The sequence below is a fragment of the Sorex fumeus genome, unplaced genomic scaffold, assembly GCF_029834395.1.
Source record: "Sorex fumeus unplaced genomic scaffold, SorFum_2.1 ptg000098l, whole genome shotgun sequence".
Lineage (NCBI taxonomy): Eukaryota > Metazoa > Chordata > Mammalia > Eulipotyphla > Soricidae > Sorex > Sorex fumeus.
In genome coordinates this window covers 72726443-72746020 of record NW_026606155.1, presented here as the reverse complement: position 1 = coordinate 72746020, position 19578 = coordinate 72726443, and the positions used below count along the sequence as shown (strand labels likewise).

At 50.6% G+C, this 19578-nt stretch overlaps 1 protein-coding gene across 1 annotated transcript; it reads left to right on the top strand.

Moving 5' to 3' along the window:
• Nucleotides 1–330: 330 nt before the first annotated feature.
• Nucleotides 331–15341, top strand: ABHD4 (abhydrolase domain containing 4, N-acyl phospholipase B). The gene is made up of 7 exons (XM_056134172.1): nt 331–412; nt 4042–4130; nt 5643–6015; nt 6147–6301; nt 8427–8538; nt 11934–12120; nt 13953–15341. The coding sequence occupies exons 1-7, from the start codon at nt 351–353 to the stop codon at nt 14040–14042; spliced, it is 1068 nt and encodes a 355-aa protein (XP_055990147.1). The 5' UTR covers nt 331–350; the 3' UTR covers nt 14043–15341.
• Nucleotides 15342–19578: the final 4237 nt, after the last annotated feature.

The following is a 19578-nucleotide window of genomic DNA, read 5'->3' as shown; positions in this document are numbered from 1 at the left end:
GGCCCTGTGTGGGATCCAGCGGCCACGCATGAGGACTCCCGGGATTGGAAGGACACCTGGGGGGAGGAGAGTGGAGGGGCGGGGAGGGAAGTAAAACAGGGAAGCCCACCCCACCCCGAGAGTGTGTGCAGGGATAGTTCAGTCTCTGCAGAGGCGGGAGTGGGAGGGAGCCCGGTAGTTTTCTACAAGGCTGAGATCCCACGTGCGCGCCAGGACCACCGGCCCGCCGCCGGAGGTCCCCGCCGCCGCAGGTCCCAGCCGCTCCGCGCCCCGCCCCGCCGCGCTGGCCACGCCCCACTTTGTTATCCGACACTTTCCCGGGTCAGCTGGTGCTGGCGTCAGGAGGAGGGATGGGCCGGCTCGCCGCGACCCGGCAGGGCTTGTTTACTATGGCTGATGATCTGGAGCAGCAGTGAGTTGATCCTTCCCCTTCGCTCTTTCTCTCGCTCTCTCTTTCCGGGCCGAGCACCACGGTGGCAGAGTCCTGCCCTTCCCCTGCCCGTGGGGGGGCTCGGCTGCAGCGGCGGGCTGGGGGGCTGCGGTGGCCGGGGACGCCTTTGCCCGGAGGAGGCGGCGGCCCAGCCTGGAGGTGGTGGGGGGGGGGTGGGGGTAGGTGGACGCAGGTCCTGGGGGCTCGCCTGCTGCTCTGCGCTTCTGCTCTGTGTTCGCGATCCGCCCACCCCCCACCCCGCACCCGTCCGATTGCTCCGGGACCTGGGCTCAGCCTCGGTGGGTTTGCCCCAGGGCCCCCGGGCACGCTTGAGCAACGCGGCTGCGGAGGCAGCTGCCAGCTCTGCCTGTCCGGATCTGCCCCGGGACAACGTCGGGGGTGTGTGGGAAGAGCCGGGCGCCGAGGGCGGAAGAGGAGAGAGAGAGTAAGAGAAAGAGAGAGAAAGAGAGAGAGGGGGGTGGGAAGCACCGGGCGCCAAGCCGACGCAGCTACGTTTGCGGGACTCGCCTGCAGGTTCCGCGGACCCGAGCGGGAAACTTTGGCGGCGCGAGTTGCGGTCGGGTTCTTTCATCACCATCCGAACGGCAGCCTCCTTAAGGCTGTGGTTTCAGAGCGAGAACTTTGGGGACTTTGCGAGCGCTGGTCTCGGTTGGCATCGGCGCGGATGCCACCTGTAGGTGGTGTGATTGGCAGGCTTAGATAGCACTCGGGAAAAGTTGCTGCGACGAGAATGACTCAGCTCCCAGCCGAGCTTGGGCTGCACCAGAACAGGCCCTTTCCTGGAGCCCCCACCCCAACCCCTCTTTTCAGAGCCGCACAAGAGGGAGGCTTGCCAGAGAAGTGAAAGTCAGGGCCCTAGGAGCTTCCTGGAGCGCCGGGAGGAACTGTCTAGGAAAGTGTTGCTTTCTAAGCTGACTTTTCCAAGAGGAAATTTACAAGTGGTTCTCAGGACCTAGAGCCACACAGCTCAGAGCCTGGGGGAAGATGCGAGCAGTGGAGCTTGTAGCAAGTCAGAAGTCAAGCCAAGATCAAGGGAATCCATAGAGCAGCTCCTCCCTCAGCACCGAATCCTTCCTGCGGCTCCCACCCACCCTCACCCCAGGACAAAAGCGCCCCAATGAGAGGAGAGCTCCTGACACAACTAAGTTCATGGCTTTGTGGCTTCAGCTACTCCTTGCCTCCGTTTCCCACGCCAGCCTTTACCTCCCCATCAGTAATGAACAGAGTGCCTGCCGCTATTTCCTGCACTTAGTCTGTAACGTTTTCGGTGAAGAGAAGTATAAAGCTCCCTTTGAGGGATCTCTGCTCTGCATCGCTGGGGCTGCCCCACAGAACTGCATTTCTCCTGAGCGCTGCTGAGGGAAGATATAAGGAGATGAGGGGTTTCTAGCTATCCTACTCTGATTTGTCAGTTTCTATGACAGGGGGAGAACCCTTCTGTTCATACTGGCAAAACTTTTTGGTCTTGGTGTTCATACTTCAAGACTCCAGGGAATTCCAGTCCAATAGTAAAAGGGTATAGAGATTCCTTAAGACTGGATTGATTAAGGGGCACAGCGAGAGCTCTGTGAGCTGAGTGCATGTGTTGCACGCAGGAAGCTCAGGTTCAGTCCCCAGCACCGGCCACTGCATGGTCCTCCACAAACACAGAGCTGGGAGTAGCCCCTGAGCCACAGCGGATGTGGCTCAAAAAGAAAAAGTAAAGTAAAGTAAAGGCCCTCCCGTTGATCATCGATTTGCTCGAGCGGGCCCAGTAACGTCTCCATTGGAGACTTTGTTGTTACTGTGTCTGGCATATCGAATACTCTCGGTAGCTTGCCGGGCTCTCCGAGAGGGGCCGAGGAATCGAACTCGGGTCGGCCATGTTGGCTGCATGCAAGGCAAACGCCCTACCGCTGTGACCGGAGTGACCAAAACTGACAGTTCTCAGTGATGTACTGCTCTTAGCTGCTTTCAAAGCTTGTTCTGTCACCTGGAGATGCTTCTTAATGAAACACTGGGAATGTAGGCAGTTGGAATTCAGCTGAGATAAAGGAAATGTGTTAGGAGTTTATCTTGTACAAGGTATTTCATGAGTTCTGGCTGCATTGACTCAAAAGCTCTATTACTACTCTATGACATAGATACAGTTATTACCCCCCAATTAACTCTGTCCCAGAAAAAAACTTAATAATGTTCCCAAAGTCGCATTGCTGGTAAGTGGCAGCGCCAGGATTAAAACTCTAGCATCTGGCTTTAGGTCTTGTCTCGCTTCAGAAAAGGGAGAGAATGTCAAGATGTGGTTAAATTCTGCGCTTTTTTTTTTTTTGTATACGGTGTTGAAAAGCAGAGGTTGGATCATGGATCATCTAAGGAAAAGATGTGCAGAGATGCCGGGATTTGAGAACTGGTTCCTAGAAGTAACTGATCTCATTAGCCATCTACTATTTGCTCCTCTATAAACTAAAAGAGGCAAGAGGAGATGATTTCTACAGATTGTCGTCAAAAATTCTGTGCTGCAAATGATGAACCAATAAGCCTTCGACCAAGCTGAGTTAAAGATAGGAGAAATATTTTCTTTTTTGGTTTGAGAGCCACATTTGGCAGTGCTCAGGGCATCTGGAGGTGCTGGGGTACAGACCTCCAATTCCTGCATGCAAAGCATGCTCTGCTGCCTTTGAGCTATCTCCCTGACCCTAAAAAGAACTGTCTTGGGAATGTAAAAGAAATAATAAAACCTCATTCATTATCTTCTTGTCTCAGGCACCTTACAAACTCCCTTATGTATTGAGAAGTTCAAAGGCAGGTAAATTAAGATCCAAAGACATTCAGCCTGTAAAGGATAAAAGCAGAGACTTAGTTTCAGGTCTGTTTTTAATTCCTAAGTGGGAGCTTTCAATCTCTACCCTGCTGTGACTTCAGAGTCTTAGAGGTCCCCTGAGTTTGAAGGATGCGGGCTGCTTATCTTATCTGTTTTACTGCATGCCATTAGAGATGAGCTCTCTATTCATTTTATAATCTGGGAAGTGAGACCAGAGGCAGCCTGTGGTCTACCAGTGAGTTACTGCAAGACTTGAACCCAGCCCTCCCACTTCCCTTCCTGTGTCCTTGTTCCAGGCTAAGCTGATTGAATTCCTGAAACCCCAATGGGACAGATGGGAGTGTCCTGTGTTTCCAGGGACTGAGAAAGGACTTACACTCAACCCCCTTGAGGGGATGTACTGCCCCTCTTCAAAGGAACAGCCAGTCCTGGAAATGGCAACAGTGGCTAAAAGTTGACTTTTCTCCCCCTTGGAATCTTGAACATGATGATAACCAGTAGCCAAAGAGAATTGTAAAAGCTCAGATGATATAATAAATGTGAAAGGGCTCTGTGTGTAGTGAAATGTGGTACCCTCGGTGCTCTGAGTTTCTGCTGGAACAAAGGCATGTTGTTGCTGAGCTCACAGGAGAAGAACGAGTAGCAGGTGGAGAGGAATTGAGCTGGAGGGGTCCTTCTCATAGGAAACGTCCACATCCTTGATTGGTCTTGAATAGTCAGTCCCCCAGGCTGAGGGTCTCCCTGTTTCTTTCTGTGTTGCCAATGAGTGTGTCCTATCTCTTTGTCCCAGGCCTCAAGGCTGGCTGAGTAGCTGGCTGCCAGCGTGGCGCCCCACATCCATGTCTCAGCTGAAGAACGTGGAATCCAAAATTCTTCAATGTAAGTAGAAGGAACAGCTGCCTTGCCTCCCTCAGGAAAGGCAGAACTTTCCCGAGCCTGGTACAAAGAGCCCCAGTTCCTGATCAGCATGTTTGAGACGAGAGGAAGGGATGCCAGTGGTTTGAAGGAAGAGATTTACACAAAGGATTCCATGTTCTGTACTCTCAGTTCCTTGGCATCTCACAACCCATCGTCTGAGTTCCTGCCATGTCTCACAATTTCACCATAAACCCCAGCAGGTCTCCACACAATACACACACACACACACACACACACACACACACACACACACACACAAAGTCCTTTCTTCTCTTTGTTCCTCTCTTCCTTAAATCTCGCTCTTCTTCCAAGCATGCTTCTTCAGTTTTCTACCTTCCTACCCAAGGACCAGCAAACAGTCCTGTATTCTCTGATATCATTGCCCCTTATATTTTTCTACCCCAGTAACATTCTATGTTCAGTGATGTTCTACCCCCTTAGTCTGTTAACCCCAGCAGTTTGCATTGCCCCCTAGATTGGCTTTCACGAGCAGTTAGTCACGTGAGAGCCAGGCATTCCGGGAGCAGCAGTGCCATGGGTCAGGACAGGGACCTTGCACCCTGCGTCCCTACATTTCCCACTGCTCTTCTCTGTTCTCTGGTGCCTGCACAGCTCCTGATGGGCCTGGGGGAGGGGAGTCTTGGCCGTTTCTCCCAGGCTACCTTGTCACATGACTGCTTCATGCAAGCAGCAGAGGCAACTCATGTGGCCTCCCTGTTTTGAAGGCTTTCCTGCGGGCCCACTGGGGATTGAGAATGTGTTTGCCATCTTGATGGAGACAGGGCTGGGGGCTCAGGGGATCCCATTATAACCTCAAGTTTATCCCCCACTATGAATCTTAATTCATCCGTGTTTACCTGTCCACCTGTCTTTACTCTAGTCCAAGCTACCCCCCCAGACACCTGCACTGGGAACACTTTTGTCCGTCAGTCAAGCCCCAAGCATGCACAGGTACAGGCGCCATGAATATGCATGAACTTGGGAGTCAGTGAGGCTACTGCACCTGGGCCCAAAGGGAGCCCCACAAATGGTCTCCAAAAAGAAAGTGACTCTTTTTATAAGCTGCTGACCAGACCACTGACAAACTGTACTTGGCAGCGAACTCTTCAGCAGTATAGTCAGCAAGGGGTGGGGGCGGGGGGTGGTATGTGGAGAGAAAAGGTCCTATTGGACTTGGGGGTGGAAGATGCTGAGCAGTAGAGACAAAAAAAAAAAAACATGACCAAGGAGGCTAGAGCAATAGTCCAGCGGGGAGAGCATTTACCTTGCACACAGCTGACCCGGGTTCAATTCCCAGCATCCCATATGGTACCCTGAGCACCTCCAGTAGTAATGCCTGAGATCCAGGAGTAATCCCAGTGCATCCCTGGGTGTGACCAAAAAAAAACAAAAAAAAGAAAGAAAGAAATAAAAATATGGTGTGGCTGATACCGAACCGGCTTAGTGATCTGCCTGGCATTCCCCTCTCTGCAGGCCTCCAGAACAAGTTCCTGGCTCGGTATGTGTCCCTCCCAAACCAAAACAAGATCTGGACGGTGACCGTGAGCCCAGAGCTCAGAGAGCGCACTCCGCTGGTGATGGTGCATGGTTTTGGGGGTGGGGTGGGCCTCTGGATCCTCAACATGGATTCCCTGAGTGCCCGACGCACCCTGCACACCTTTGATCTGCTCGGCTTTGGACGAAGCTCAAGGCCGACATTCCCACGGGACCCAGAGGGCGCCGAGGATGAGTTTGTGACCTCAATAGAGACGTGGCGGGAGACTATGGGGATCCCCAGTATGATCCTCCTGGGCCACAGTTTGGGAGGATTCCTTGCCACCTCTTACTCCATCAAGTACCCAGACAGGTAAGAAGGAGACGCCCTCTTACTCGTGACCAGAATCCTGACAGTGTTCGCTTAGGATCCTTCTCTTCTGGATGATTTGAGGAATGGTCTGCAAGCGACTGCACTTGACCTTCTCCTTTGTGCTCCTTTAGAGTTAAGCACCTCATCCTGGTGGACCCATGGGGCTTTCCCCTCCGACCGACAGACCCAAGTGAGATCCGTGCACCCCCAACCTGGGTCAAGGCTGTGGCCTCTGTCCTAGGGCGTTCCAATCCACTGGCTGTTCTTCGAGTAGCGGGGCCCTGGGGTGAGTAGCCTGCAGGTCAGGAAAGTCTTTGAACCAAGGCTAATCCATTCTAGAAACCCCTCTTGCATCTGGATTCCTGTCTTCACCACCTGTTCATAAAAAGTGGGAATGGACCTGGCATAGTTATTTAAAGCTATTGATCCAGCCCAGACTGCCTCTCCTGTTGTCAAAGGTGCCCTGTCCCCTTTGACTAGATGGGAAAAGCTCCCTTTGCAAGAGACAGATGGAGCAGAACTACTATTCTGTGCCTTGGCAAGTCTCCGAGGCGGGGGGGGGGGGGGGGGGGGCGGGAGGGGGGTGGTGGTGGTGAACTGACTCTTCCCTGCTGAAGTTAGCTTAGGCTGCATGTGTGAGTTTGTAGCAAACCGTTGGTGAGTCAGCAGTCACTACCACTAGACTGCATCTCTGTGACTTTCCCAGTTCCTATAAAAGAAGATATTGCAATCAGAGTCTCTGGCAGATGTAGAACAGCCCTCTAAGCCATGCTTTTCCCCAGGGAGGCTTCACATCCTCACCAGGTAATAACTGTTAGCAGGAGGCTAGAGAGGTAGTACAGCAGGTAAGGTTCTTGCCTTGCATATGACTGACCCTGGTCAAAATTCCGCCAGCAGTGACTCCTGAGCAAAGAACAGAGAGCAAGCCCAGCCCCGCTAGATGTGGCCCCAAAACAAACAAAACAAAAAGCTGTCAGCAAATTCCATAGGTGAAGAGAGGGAAGGAGGTCAGGGGAGCCATCCAGAGTTCTAGAAGGTCTGCCACCTTCTTTTTTTCCCTGGAGTCTATTCCTTTCTCAGCCATGCATAATCCATAGAGTGGATTGGCAATGACCATAGAGTGCCAAGGATTCAGTCTGGGGATCTTGTATATCTAGCTTCTGCTCCAGTCCTTTGAACCACCCCTTAGCTCGTGCACTTCTGTTTGCCTGTTTGTGGCCTCTTCATTTGGCCTTGATGGCTGATGTCTATATAGTGACGTTCCCTAGCCAGTGACTCATTGCTCATGGCTAAGGACGAGTCATCTATTGGTGCCTTGAGAGAAGTAGCCTGTCTCTGGAGAAAAGAAGAACATGAGCATGTGAGCAGAAGGTATGGTTGGGGAGAAGGGAAGGAGAATCAGTGACTTGAGGCCTGGCAGAGAAGAAAGGGCCAAGCCTGGCTCCAGGGACTGAGTGGTCCTGCTGTCACTAGCCTTTCCCTTTCTGTACTTGAACTGCCTAAGGTCCTTCGTGGACAGAAGAGCCAATACAGTGGGAGTCCTGGAGGAGGGGAGCCTGGCAGGGCTTCCTGGCCACTGCTTGTTTCTTCCCTCATGCCTCTTGCTGCTCCTCGCAGCATGGAGAAGACCACGAGAGAGAGCAGAAGTGGGCCCCAAGGCTTCATTGGCACAGCTGTTCTGTGCGTCCTGCTACTTGTCTGTGAGCCATAACGCCAGGGGGAGGAAGCAACCGAGCTCAGCACAGCCCCATCTGTGCCCGAGGCCAGTGTTCCGCTTACCTCTGTCCTTGGATTCCCTTACAACCCCGAACATGAGAGGGCTCTTGGGAGGTTGTCTGGTTTCATCCACTACCTTCAGGTTAAAAGTCCAGAAGGGTCTCAGGGAGAAAGAGCTGTCAAAGAAAATTATCTCCACAGTGGACTTTTGTGGGGCTTATGATCCTTGGAGGAACATCAAGGTTACGAACATCAGGGAGAGGAAAGTAACCTGGCTTCTCTGATGAGACTGTCTACACTCCTCGGTCCTTGCAGTGCTTGGCTGAATCACTTAGAGTCTCCTGTGGCTTCTGGGTCGCCTCACGCACTCCCGGTGCTGTGTCATGTTCCATGGATTAGCTCATGCCCAAGGAAGAGGGATTATGCTTGGCTAAAACTATTCATTATTATTATTGGGGGTCAGAGAGATAGTACAGCATGTAAAGTTGTTTCCTTGTACACAGCAGACCTGGGTTTGATTCCTGGCATGCCATGTGGTCCTCCAAGCCCACCAGGAATGAACCCTGAGCACAACTGGGTGTGAGCCCAAGAAAACAGAATTGTTCAGACATACCCAGGCTAGGCAGGCGTCTCCCACCAGCCCTCCCCACTTCCTACCCACAACTGGCCACTCCCTGTTTTTCTGTCCCTCCCAGGGCCTGGTCTGGTACAGCGATTCCGGCCGGACTTCAAGCGCAAGTTTGCAGATTTCTTTGAAGATGATACCATATCGGAGTACATCTACCACTGCAATGCCCAGAACCCCAGGTGAGGCATCTCCCAGAACCAGCTTAGGGAAGACAGAGGGAGGTGGGAGGTAAAAAAACTCAATTGCTAGAAGCTCCCAAGAGGCCTCAGGTTGTTCAAGGCTGCATTTCTGCTTCCAGAAAGTTCTCATTCAATTAAGAGAACAAAGGCATTAGCAGGCTTGATCATTTCCAGAGAGATCCCCAAGGATAGGCATAAAGGGATAGAGAGGATAATAGATTAATTAAACGTGAGGTGCTCTCTGGAGAATGACCCTTCTTCTTCCCTTGAGAAAGGCATTAGGCCCAACAGGCAGAAGTCTGGGGGGAAAAACACAGCTTGCAAGATCTTTTTTTTTTTAAGTGAGAAGGTAATGCAAATGTGGTATTTTTTTTTCCTATAAAAAGAAAGAAAGAAAGGGAGAGAAAGAAGTTTTTATCCGTGACCCCTCATGCTGGCCCCCCTGAGCCTGCTGATCTGCATCTTGGCAGCTGACAGCCGGCAGTCGGGAGTAATCTCCCCTGGGGCAGTGCCCTGTGAGTGGCTGATACCAGGCCTGAGTTGGTGGCACCACCCCCTGGGCTGTTGGGAGACATCTCAAGGGAAACAAGGCCACTGAGTGGGTGGAGCAGCCCCCTCCCTTGCCAGCCCATCCAGCTTTGTCCCGAGGTGGGGACTGTATCGCAGCAGTGTGGTCTGAGCCTTGGCTCCCACCCCAACAGCTTTGGGACAGCGTGGGAACTATCCATCCAACATTTCACATGAGCTCAGCTAATTGAAAGGCCCCTATTAAGCAACAGTATAGAAACTCAGCTCAACAATCAAACCAATACCCCCAGCTTCCCGCTCTCAACCCCTTCTCTCTGCCCCACCGGGCCCAGTGCCAGTCTCAGACCCATTGAGGCCCCACAGGCCCAGCCCGAGCTCATTGCCACGAAGGGTTCCCCAGTCCCAGGCCTGATTCTGTATAATAAATAGCCTCCCAGCCTAAGCCACAGAACTTATAATTTTGCAGCACATTTGTTTCCCAGAGAACGCAGAGGTAACGTCAGTGACAACCACCCCCTCGTGCAAGACATCATTCAGTCTGGGAAGGCTTTTAGTATGTTTTTCAGTTGTTGTGGGGGCCACTCATCAGAGAGACAAGCCACTGCCAGGGATTGAACCCCAGTCCTCAAGTCTGCAAAACATGCAGGAGCCACCTCTCCAGCCCCTCAGTGTTTTGGTTTGGAGGCCACACCCAGCAATTCTCATAGGACCATTTTGTGCCAGGGATGGAACCCCAGGGTGCCCACATGCACAGCCTACACTCTCTCCCAGAGCTGTTCCTCTAGTGTCTCTGCTTTTTTTTTTTTTTTTAGGGGGCATCACAGTGGTTACTCTTGGCTCTGCACTCAGGAATTACTCCTGGGCAGTGCTCAGGGGACCTTATGGGATGCTGGGAATCGAACCTGGGTCAGCAAATGCCCTACCCACTGTGCTATCACTCCAGCCCCGTGCCTCTGCATTTTTTTCCTTAACTGAAATAATTTATGTTTATCTTTATATATGTTTTAGGATACAGCCTTTAAGTCAACATCTGCATATACTATATTATGTTCATCTCCAGAATTGTAGTTTCCATCTGTCAGCATGTAGCTGACCCCACTCTGCTGAATTCACTCACCTGTCTTCCCTCTTCCCTCAAGGCACTCAATTTTTCAAACGTTCTGAATGTTTCTAAGTGATAACCCTGACAAGCTCATGGAGAACCCTTCACCTTCCCTTGGGAAACATGACATTTGATCAGAGGTAGCACACTTTACTGAAACTTATTGGTTTTGTACTAACTTCCCTTTTTCTCACAGTCATCTGTGAGAATGTGGGTATGAATCTCCCCAATTTGTAGTAAAGGAGATTCAGAGCCAATTTAATGTTCAGGTTACATGACCTGCTAAGAAAACATAGCCAGGAAAGAGTTCCTGTCTGACTCCAGAGTCATGATTTTTCCAGTGCCCACCAACATCCTTTTTTTTATTATTATTAGTGAAGCACCATGAGGTACAGCTGTAGACTTACAAACTTTCACACTTGGGTTTCAGTTATACAGTGATCGAGTACCCAGCCCTCCACCAGTGCCCATTCTCCACCATCAGTGATCCCAGGAGCCCTCCCACCCCTCCACCGTATCCCCCCGTTTTGCTCTCTCTTTCCTTTAGGGTGTTGTGGTTTGCAATAGAGGTGTTAAATAACCATCATGTGCGATCTATAGTCTACTTTCAGCACACATCTCACATCCCGAGTGAATCCTCCAAACACCCTTTACTTGGTGTTCCCTTCTCAGTCTGAGCTGCCTTTTCCCCCAGCATGTGCTGCTGACTTCCAAATCATGGAACAGATCTCCTGGTACTTATCTCAACTATTCTTGCCCGGCAATATCTTAAGACAACTCTTTGTTTCTAACTGCCTGTGCAGAGCCAGGCTCCCCTTCTCAGACTGACCATATAATACTGAACAGGCTACACCTGCCCTGCTAGGCAGCAGTTTTCCCTCACCTCTGCTGCCTTCTACAGAAGCTCTGGACCAGTCTAGAAAGTTGACAACTATCCTTGTGATCCCAAATGATGTGGCTTCTAGGGCTCTACCTAAGTAGATGGCCCAGGAGAAGCAGCTGTGGCTTCTCCTGCAGAGCACTATAGTACAGAAGACTGATGTCCCCTCCCAGAGACTATTCCAGAAGTCCCTTTTGTGAAACAGGGACCCACCCTGTGGTTATTGAGGTGGTGAGGGCCTGTGGCCGCTTCTACCTGTGCTGGGGTCCACCAAAGTTACGCCTACTGGTACTAGAGTTTGTGGGCAGAATCCCCACATACTAGACATGTGCTCTGCCACCTAAGCTAGCTCCCCACCCCCATCTCAGGACGCCTTCTTTCTTGTGCTACACTACTTGCTTTTCAGAATTCATCTCTGATGAATTCCTCAGCTTCAACCTCCAGCCCCAGGAGACTAAGTTTGGGCTTTCCACAACTCCACCATTTTGTAATTCTTGGAAAACTTGGAGGTATTTATCATATGATTAGTTAGTTCCTGCCGACTTCCCTGTTATGTGAACTCAGGGAAGGGAAGCCCCACCTCTGGCTTGTTTGTATGTCCCCCAGGGCATGTGAGTGTCTGTTGAATAAATGATGCCCATTGCGTTCATGGGCCATTTCTCATGTGTGTCCTTCTGACTGACTTTTATAACTGGAGACCTCTGTAGATTCAATCCCATCTCTTCATCTTAGCATTAGTTAATGAGCACAGAGCTGGAGGTACTAGAGGGACACAAAGAGGAGAAAGGGTCTGCTCCCAACCTCTCAAATGCACTGAGAAGTTGAAATTTTTGCTGTGGGGTTCATTCATTCTGTTCATTGCCGTGCCTCATTTTGCCTTGCCAGCGGAGAGACCGCATTCAAGGCCATGATGGAATCCTTCGGCTGGGCCCGGCGCCCCATGTTGGAGCGAATTCACTTGATTCGAAAAGATGTGCCCATCACCATGATCTATGGGGCCAACACCTGGATCGATACCAGCACGGGAAAGAAGGTGAAGCTGCAGCGGCCGGATTCCTATGTCCGAGACATGGTACGTGGCAGCCTAGAAACAGGACAAGGCAGAAACGCTGTATCTGAATATACACACACAGACTAAGTCCCAGCCTGGTGGGATTATGTGCAGTATGGGGATCAGAGAGTGGGTGCGGGGGGCAGAGGGGAAAAGAGTGGAGAGATTTAGGGGAAAGGAATGGATAAACTGAGGGGGAAGAGGAATGGATAGATTGAAGGGAGAGGAATGGATAGGTTGAGTGGGAAGTAATGGATAGATTGAAGGGGGAGGAATAAAAACTGAGGCAGAGTAGAGGAGTAGATAGACTGAAGAAGGGGGATGGAGACAGTGAGAGGGAATGGACAGATACACTGAAGAGAGAGGAATGTATAGACTGAGTGTGGAGGGATGGATAGACTGAAGGGGAGGAATGGATAAACTGAGTGTGGAAGGATGAATAGACTCAGGGTGGGTGTGGTTAGAGGGGGGCGGAGTAGTGGATTTGAAAGTCTCGGCTCTCCATCCTATCCTAAAACAGATTCAGCAGCTAGGCAACAACATCAAATTTCCACTCCTACCACCCTCTAATTCCCACCCAAGACCAGAACCAAGAAGAGCAGAGCGAATAGGGGAGATTACCACGCCTTCCCCCACTCCTGCTTCCCTTTATCCACAGCCTCCTCTGCCCTCATTGCTACTGAGCCTTTTTGATGTGAAGACTGGGCAGCCCAGGCTGGAGTGATAGCGATAGCGATAGATAGGGGGTAGGGCATTTGCCTTGCATGCAGCCGACCCAGGGTTGATTCCCAGCCTCCCATATGGTCCCCTGAGCACCACCAGGAGTAATTCCTGAATGCAAATCCAGGAGTAACCCCTTTTCATTGCCAGGTGTGACCCAGAAAGAAAAAAAAAGACTGGGCATCCCCTGGGGCCCCCAGTTTACTGATCCTTCGGGTGAAATAAGCAGGGAGTGGTGGGGCTGGTGTGCAAGGAAGGAGAGGAAATGGCCCGCAGAGTAGTCGAACAGGGAGCTGGGCTTCATTGGCTCCCACAGCAAAGTACCCACTCCCAGGGCAGAAGGCGGATGGCTCTTCTGGTGAGTGCTCCATGTGGCAGGGAAGAGGGTTTTTTTTTTCTTTCAAGGAGTTCTTCACAGTTTTAACTCCAATCCCACCACCACCATTACACCTTCCCACCACCATTATTTTGAGGTTTTCTACCACCACCCAAGTCTGCCCAAAAAGCAGATGCTAAGTAATTAATTTTGCATTGCTTGTTATGAATAATTGACTAAAAATGATCAAAGAGGTTTTCTTAGAGGAAAGTGTGTGAAAATTGTTGTATCTCATCTTGAAGTCATTTAAGCCCCTGTATTAGAGATCATTAACTTGTTAGAGTTTAAGTCTTGTGTGCATATATATATATATATATATACATATATATATATATATATATATATACATGTACTTTTTTTTTATCAAGATTGGTTGTCTTCACTCTTACACCCCATCAAATGCGGTGTGCTACTCTTGGTATATCAGTGGCATAATTATACAAGATGTTGCGTGACTGCAAAAGCAGCTGCACTCTTCTCGAATACTAAACTTACTTCATAGGGTGATTTTGGGGTCCGAAGGCGTCTCTGTACTGCACTGCTCTCTGCTAAGATTCATTTGTGCCTCTGGATCATAGCCATTAATGGGCTTAAATGGCTCTCAGAGGTAGTTCGTGGGCGTGACTGGCAGGAAAGCGGAAGCACAAGGAGAGGGATGGAGGGGGGGCCCCATTCCCAACTCCAAAAAGGCAGACAAGAGGGTGAGAGGGTGAGAGCAGGGAGAAACGGTGCCCATGCCCATGGTCCCTCTCTGCAGGAGATTGAGGGCGCATCACATCACGTCTACGCAGACCAGCCACACATCTTCAACGCCGTGGTGGAGGAGATCTGCAACTCTGTGGACTGAGCATCTGTCCGTGACGGAAGAGGAAGCCAGAGAGTCATTCTCACCTCCCTGTCTGCTTACTCACCTTCTGTCCTTTCCTCTCCAACTAACACGTGCCAGCCAAGCAGAGGCCCAGGGCAGGACCCCAGTGAAAAAGAGCCCCCCTCCCCCCCACCATGGGGCCACACGCAGGGCCAGCAGCAGCCTTGTGAGGCCTTGAGCTCCCCAGCCCGGGGAAGAGCACGAAGGGTTGTGTCATGCCACCCCTTTGTCCCCATGCCAGGTGTTGTCCAGACGATGGCTGTGAAGGGATTGCGCTGAGCCACGTTCCCTCCCCATGCCACAGGGAGGGTGGCCTCTTCCCCTGGGTGCAGGAGCTGCCTTTCCCAGCTCTGGAAAGCTTGAGGAGGTAGGTTCTTTATCAGAGCCGCTTTCTCTCCCATCATGGCTCCCCCATCCCATACCAGCTCTGCCCGGGCTCTGGCTGGGACCCTCTTCACAACCAAGAGCTGGCCTGGGACTGCCGTGACTAGCAACTCCTTCCCCAACCCGGGCTGGCAGCTCCAAAGCCCTCTCAAACCTCAGAGGGACATGGCTGGCCCATGTGATTCAGATCAGGTCCCGGAGAGCTGAGGCGAGAGCCAGGCCTGCTGGCACCCCGTGCTTGCGCAGACCCCATTGCCGCAGGGAGGATCCTAGTCACCCCTGCCCCCCACATTCCAGTTCCATTGGGCAGGGGTGCTGCGGTCCTGCTCTGCCTCTCCATCCTGGCTGCCTCAGCTGGGGACACTCAAGTGCTTCCTTCCCTGCCCCTCATACTTCCCAACGGGTGGCCTCTGTGCCTCCCTCTGTGCCTTGGGCCCTGAAGCCCCACCTGTAGTGTAGAGCAAAGGTGGCCCCTGGTGGAGAGCGAAGGGAAAGGCCTTCAGCCTGTCTTTAGACACCACCCCCCCCCCCCCCCCATGCCCACTAGTATGGCAGGATTTTGTTCTGCCGTTAAACCAGCAGCTCCCTGCTCCCTGTCTTTATCACCCATGGGATGGGTGGCTGGGCCCTACCACGCTTTCTCTCCTCCTGGTCTCCACCTCATCCCACCCCTGCCCCCCTGTCTGTCTCTCACAGGCTGGTTCCAGTTGTCGCCCCTAGGTTCTGGGTAATGGGCTGGGCCTGGCCTCAGAACTCGGGCAGTGCCTGCCTTCCCTTTCACTTTTGTAAAGCCAACCCTTCCACCAGAATAGTATTAACTCCTGGTGCTTTGTTCTACTGGTCCAGCTGCCTTGGGCTCCTTTTCTATATTAATAAAGAAATGAGTAAATGATGCTGCTGGTGGTGTTGTCAATCCAATGTTGCTCCAAGGAGCTCTGGGGGTGCTGCTGAAGTTCTCACGACCTGGGTATGCCTGACTCAGAGAAAGGTCTCGCCTAAAGAGGTCCCCTCCAACAGGTCACATCCTCTGGAGTTCAGTGCCACGTTTTCCTTCTCCATTCAGTCCTGAATCCAGGTCTGCACAGGCTACTACTGCGAACCCCTCCAGTGGAGGATGAGGTGTGCAGACAGGCCAAGTTCCAATGCAGAAGGAGAAGCAGGTAGAATGAGTGCTCCATACTGCCGAGTCAATAACCCCAGCTTCATAGTGCATTCCAAGTCAGTGTGTGGGCTCCAGGATACTCCAAGGGGGTCCTTGAGGTGGAAAATCACAGAAATGGGGAGCCAAGACACAAGACTAGGGGGCCAGCTGTGGGATAGGAGACCCATAGAAAGGAAACAAGGTCAGAAGGGAAAGGTTGAGAAATGCTGCTCTAAGCAAATGAACATAGTGCCCTAGAGCCCATTTGAAGCCCCATCCTCTGGGGCTCAGCTACTCCTTATCAGGGAGTCCCTCTTGGGTCCCTCTTCTATGTGTCACCGTGAGAGCCCCTGTTATAAAACTTATAACTTTGGGCCAGAGCCATAATGCAGGTGGTGGAACATACACCCTGGTGCAAGGGCCAGAGTTCCAATGCTCGCACCACACATGCCTCTGAGCAACTTCAATCTCAGCCAGGTCAAACCCTGCCAGGAATGGGTCCTATAAAATAAACAATAAATAAAGGGCTGGAGCAATAGCACAGCGGGTAGGGCGTTCGCCTTACAAGCGGCCAACATGGCCGACCCGAGTTCGATTCCTCCGCCCCTCTCGGAGAGCCCGGCAAGCTACCGAGAGTATTCAATATGCCAGACACAGTAACAACAAAGTCTCCAATGGAGACGTTACTGGGCCCGCTCGAGCAAATCGACGATCAACGGGAGGGCCTTTTTAAAGTTTATAAACTTTGGGGCCGGAGCAATAGTACAGTGGGTAAGACATTTACCTTGTCCTCAGACAACCCGGGTTCAATCCTTGGCATCCTATAAGGTTCCCCAAGTCCACTAGGAGTAATTTCTGAGTGCAGAGGTAGGCATAACTCCTGAGCATCTCTAGGTATGGCCCAGCAACAAAAAAGAAGGCTCATAAATTTAAAGTCACATGTTTAATGTCTTTTTTTACCAAGAGAAGAAATATAAGGACAAGGGGTATGTCTGTCTCCTAGTTCACATCCAATATGTTTTTGTTTCATTGTTACAAGAGAAATGAAAGTGTTCAGAAAAGGTGGGGGGTGAGGGTGAGAGATAGTACAGCAGGTAGGGCACTTGCCTTGCATATGGCCAACCTGGGTTTGACCGCCTGATTTGGTCCTCTGAGCGCTGCCGGAAGGACACATGGTGCCTGCTCACAATTGGCCCCGAATTCCATGGCTCTGAAGAATGAACAAATGATGAAAGAAAAGAAGTCCTGGCTTTATTTACAAAGCTCTGATCCACTCCAGGACTTTATGTCTTCTCTGTAACATAAGATTGTCTGGTTGCCATCTACCAGAAGGAGGAGAGGATGGCATTTAGAGTTTAATACTTAACCTCTGGGCCTGTGATAATGAAGATATATGGCACCCATCTTTCTGGAAAAATCCACTCTTCACAGAGATGGACTCTGTCAGAGTACATGCATCCATTTGAAATTGCAAGTCAAAGGGGGTGCATCATGGACATACTGGGAAGGCCCTTGTCCCTCAGCAGTGATGACAGCTGAACCTCAAGAAGGGCAGAATGAAGGGGTGTGAGTGTGTCTGGGGCTGAGGGTAGACCTGTCAGTAAGGACCAAGGTTGTGCGACCAGACTGTGGGGGTATGGGTGAAGGAACTCTGGCCATGAGAAGAATGTTCATCCTTACACCAAGGGAAAGAAATTTCTGGAATGAGGCCCAGGGTGGGGTGACAGTAGACAAAATCAGATCTGACACTTGAAGCAACAATTCTGTGAAAGGGAGATGGGAGGGCTGAAACGCCGCAGGGCAACTTAGAGGCCTCCACAGTGATCCCGGCAGAGATGCTCGTAGCTTGGATTTGTCCAGTGTCTGACAGATACACAGAGAGAAAAATGCAAGAAATGTTTAGGATGTAAAATCAAAACGACCTGATCCCAGCTCAGCTACTACTGTTCTCTTACACAACAAGCCACGAGAAGCAGGACTTACCAAACATCTTCACATAACAAAACAACTGGGGGGTGCTTGTTAAAATATACATTCCTGGGCTGAAGAAAGAGCTCAATGCTTTGCATGCCAAAAGTTTGGGTTCAATCTCCAGCACCACATAGCCCCCAAACACCACCAGGAGCTACCCTGGAGCATTAACTGGGGAGTAACCCCTGTGTTCTGCTGTTTGGGTGTGGTCCAAAACCAAACTATATATCTTAATAGACATCTGTAGATATCTATTTCTGGTGGCCAGGGAAATGACGCAAAGGCTGGGCACATGCTTTGCATGCAAGAGGTCCAGGTTTGAGCTCCAGTTCTTCAGGTTTCCCTCAGCACTGCCAGGAATTGCCCATAAAGAAAATTACAATTGGGGCTGGAAAGATAGTACAATGGGCAGGGCATTTGCCTTGCACACAGCCAACCCAGGCTTCATCCCTGGCATTCCATGTGTTCCCCCAAGCACCGTCAGGTGTAATTCCTGAGTGCAGAGCCAGGGAGTAACCCCTGAGCACCACCAGATGTGACCCAAAAAAAACAAAAAAAGAAAGAAAGAAAGAAAGAAAGAAAGAAAAGCACAATTCTGGGCCATTTTCTCTAGAGTCTGCCTCTGTAATTTTTGATGGTATCTAACCCACACATTATTAGACACTTACACACTTCCTACTCATTTATGCCTCTCGGGGAGCCTGGCCCACATGGGCAGAACCTGGCTCCTCATGGTGTATTCGATATGCCAAAATACAGTAATGACAATAGGTCTCATTCCCCTGACCCTGAAAGAGCTTCCAATCATTGGGAAAAGATGAGTAAGAAGAGGCTGCTAAAATTTCTGGGCTGGGAGGAATAGAGATGTTACCAGTGCCTGCTCTAGTAATTTGACAACCAATGGCATGACAATGATACAGTGATACAGTGATCAAACCACACAATCTACCGTTAAATACATTCTCTAGAAGAGTCTCATTCCCCTTGGCTGCAGCCCATCTGCTCTGAGGGATCCTGTGTCTCTGACAAATAACCCCGTCGGCTTGTGGAAATGTCATGGGCCATGTGGAAATGTCAGGCCTATTGCCTTAAATGTTCTTCCCGATTTTTCCAGAACCACTTCTCTTTGGGAGGCCTCACAACACACAGATCTGATCCTCCCAGATCCAACGCAAGGTATCACATTCTTTCCATTCCTGCAGAACATTGTGAGGGAAACCACTGTCTGAGAAGTACTTTGTATTCTTTACCAGGCACAGACACATGTACACACACACACACACACACACACACACACACACACACTCCAGTCTGTGACATTCTTAACATTCCCAGGGTTGAGACTAAGAAAGCACATCCACATGCCATCCAGTCATTATCATTCCTGGTGAGTTCCTAGGATTTGTAGTGACAAATCAAGCCGGAAACTGGAGCTCCTCAAATCTCCTCCTGGATGACAAGAAGGGAATCCACAGAGAGACAGAAAGGATTGTGACTAATTCAAGACCCCAGAGGTCCTGCCTATGTAATGACTAGCAGGAAGTGTACTAAATTTAACTTCCTCCTTGGGCCAGACACCAAAATATATCTGCTAAAAATATCTGGTTTCGTTGCCAAAAGGCTGTTGAAATCTTAGAATATGTCTCTGCACTCTCACCTACCACCCTGTCAGCCCACAACTGCAGGCATTGCTCATGATCTGATAAAAAAAATCTCATTAGCTGGTGGCAGGATGTGATGCCCATGAATAGTACAAAACACCAAGTCCTCATCATGTAACCTGGGGCTGGAGAATGTCGAGGATTAGTTCCAACTCTGTGCAATGAAGCTTCTGAAGACAAACCATTTCTTCACTTGCTAATGCTAGTCGATTATCTTATATGGGTTCAGCATTATTATGTAGAAAAGTTTTTGTCTTTATCCTACTAAATATCACTTTTCACTGGGGCTGAGGAGGAAAGATAACCATAACTTAATGTTTTTGCAAGACTAATGCGTTACTTAAAAATGCTAAGAAGA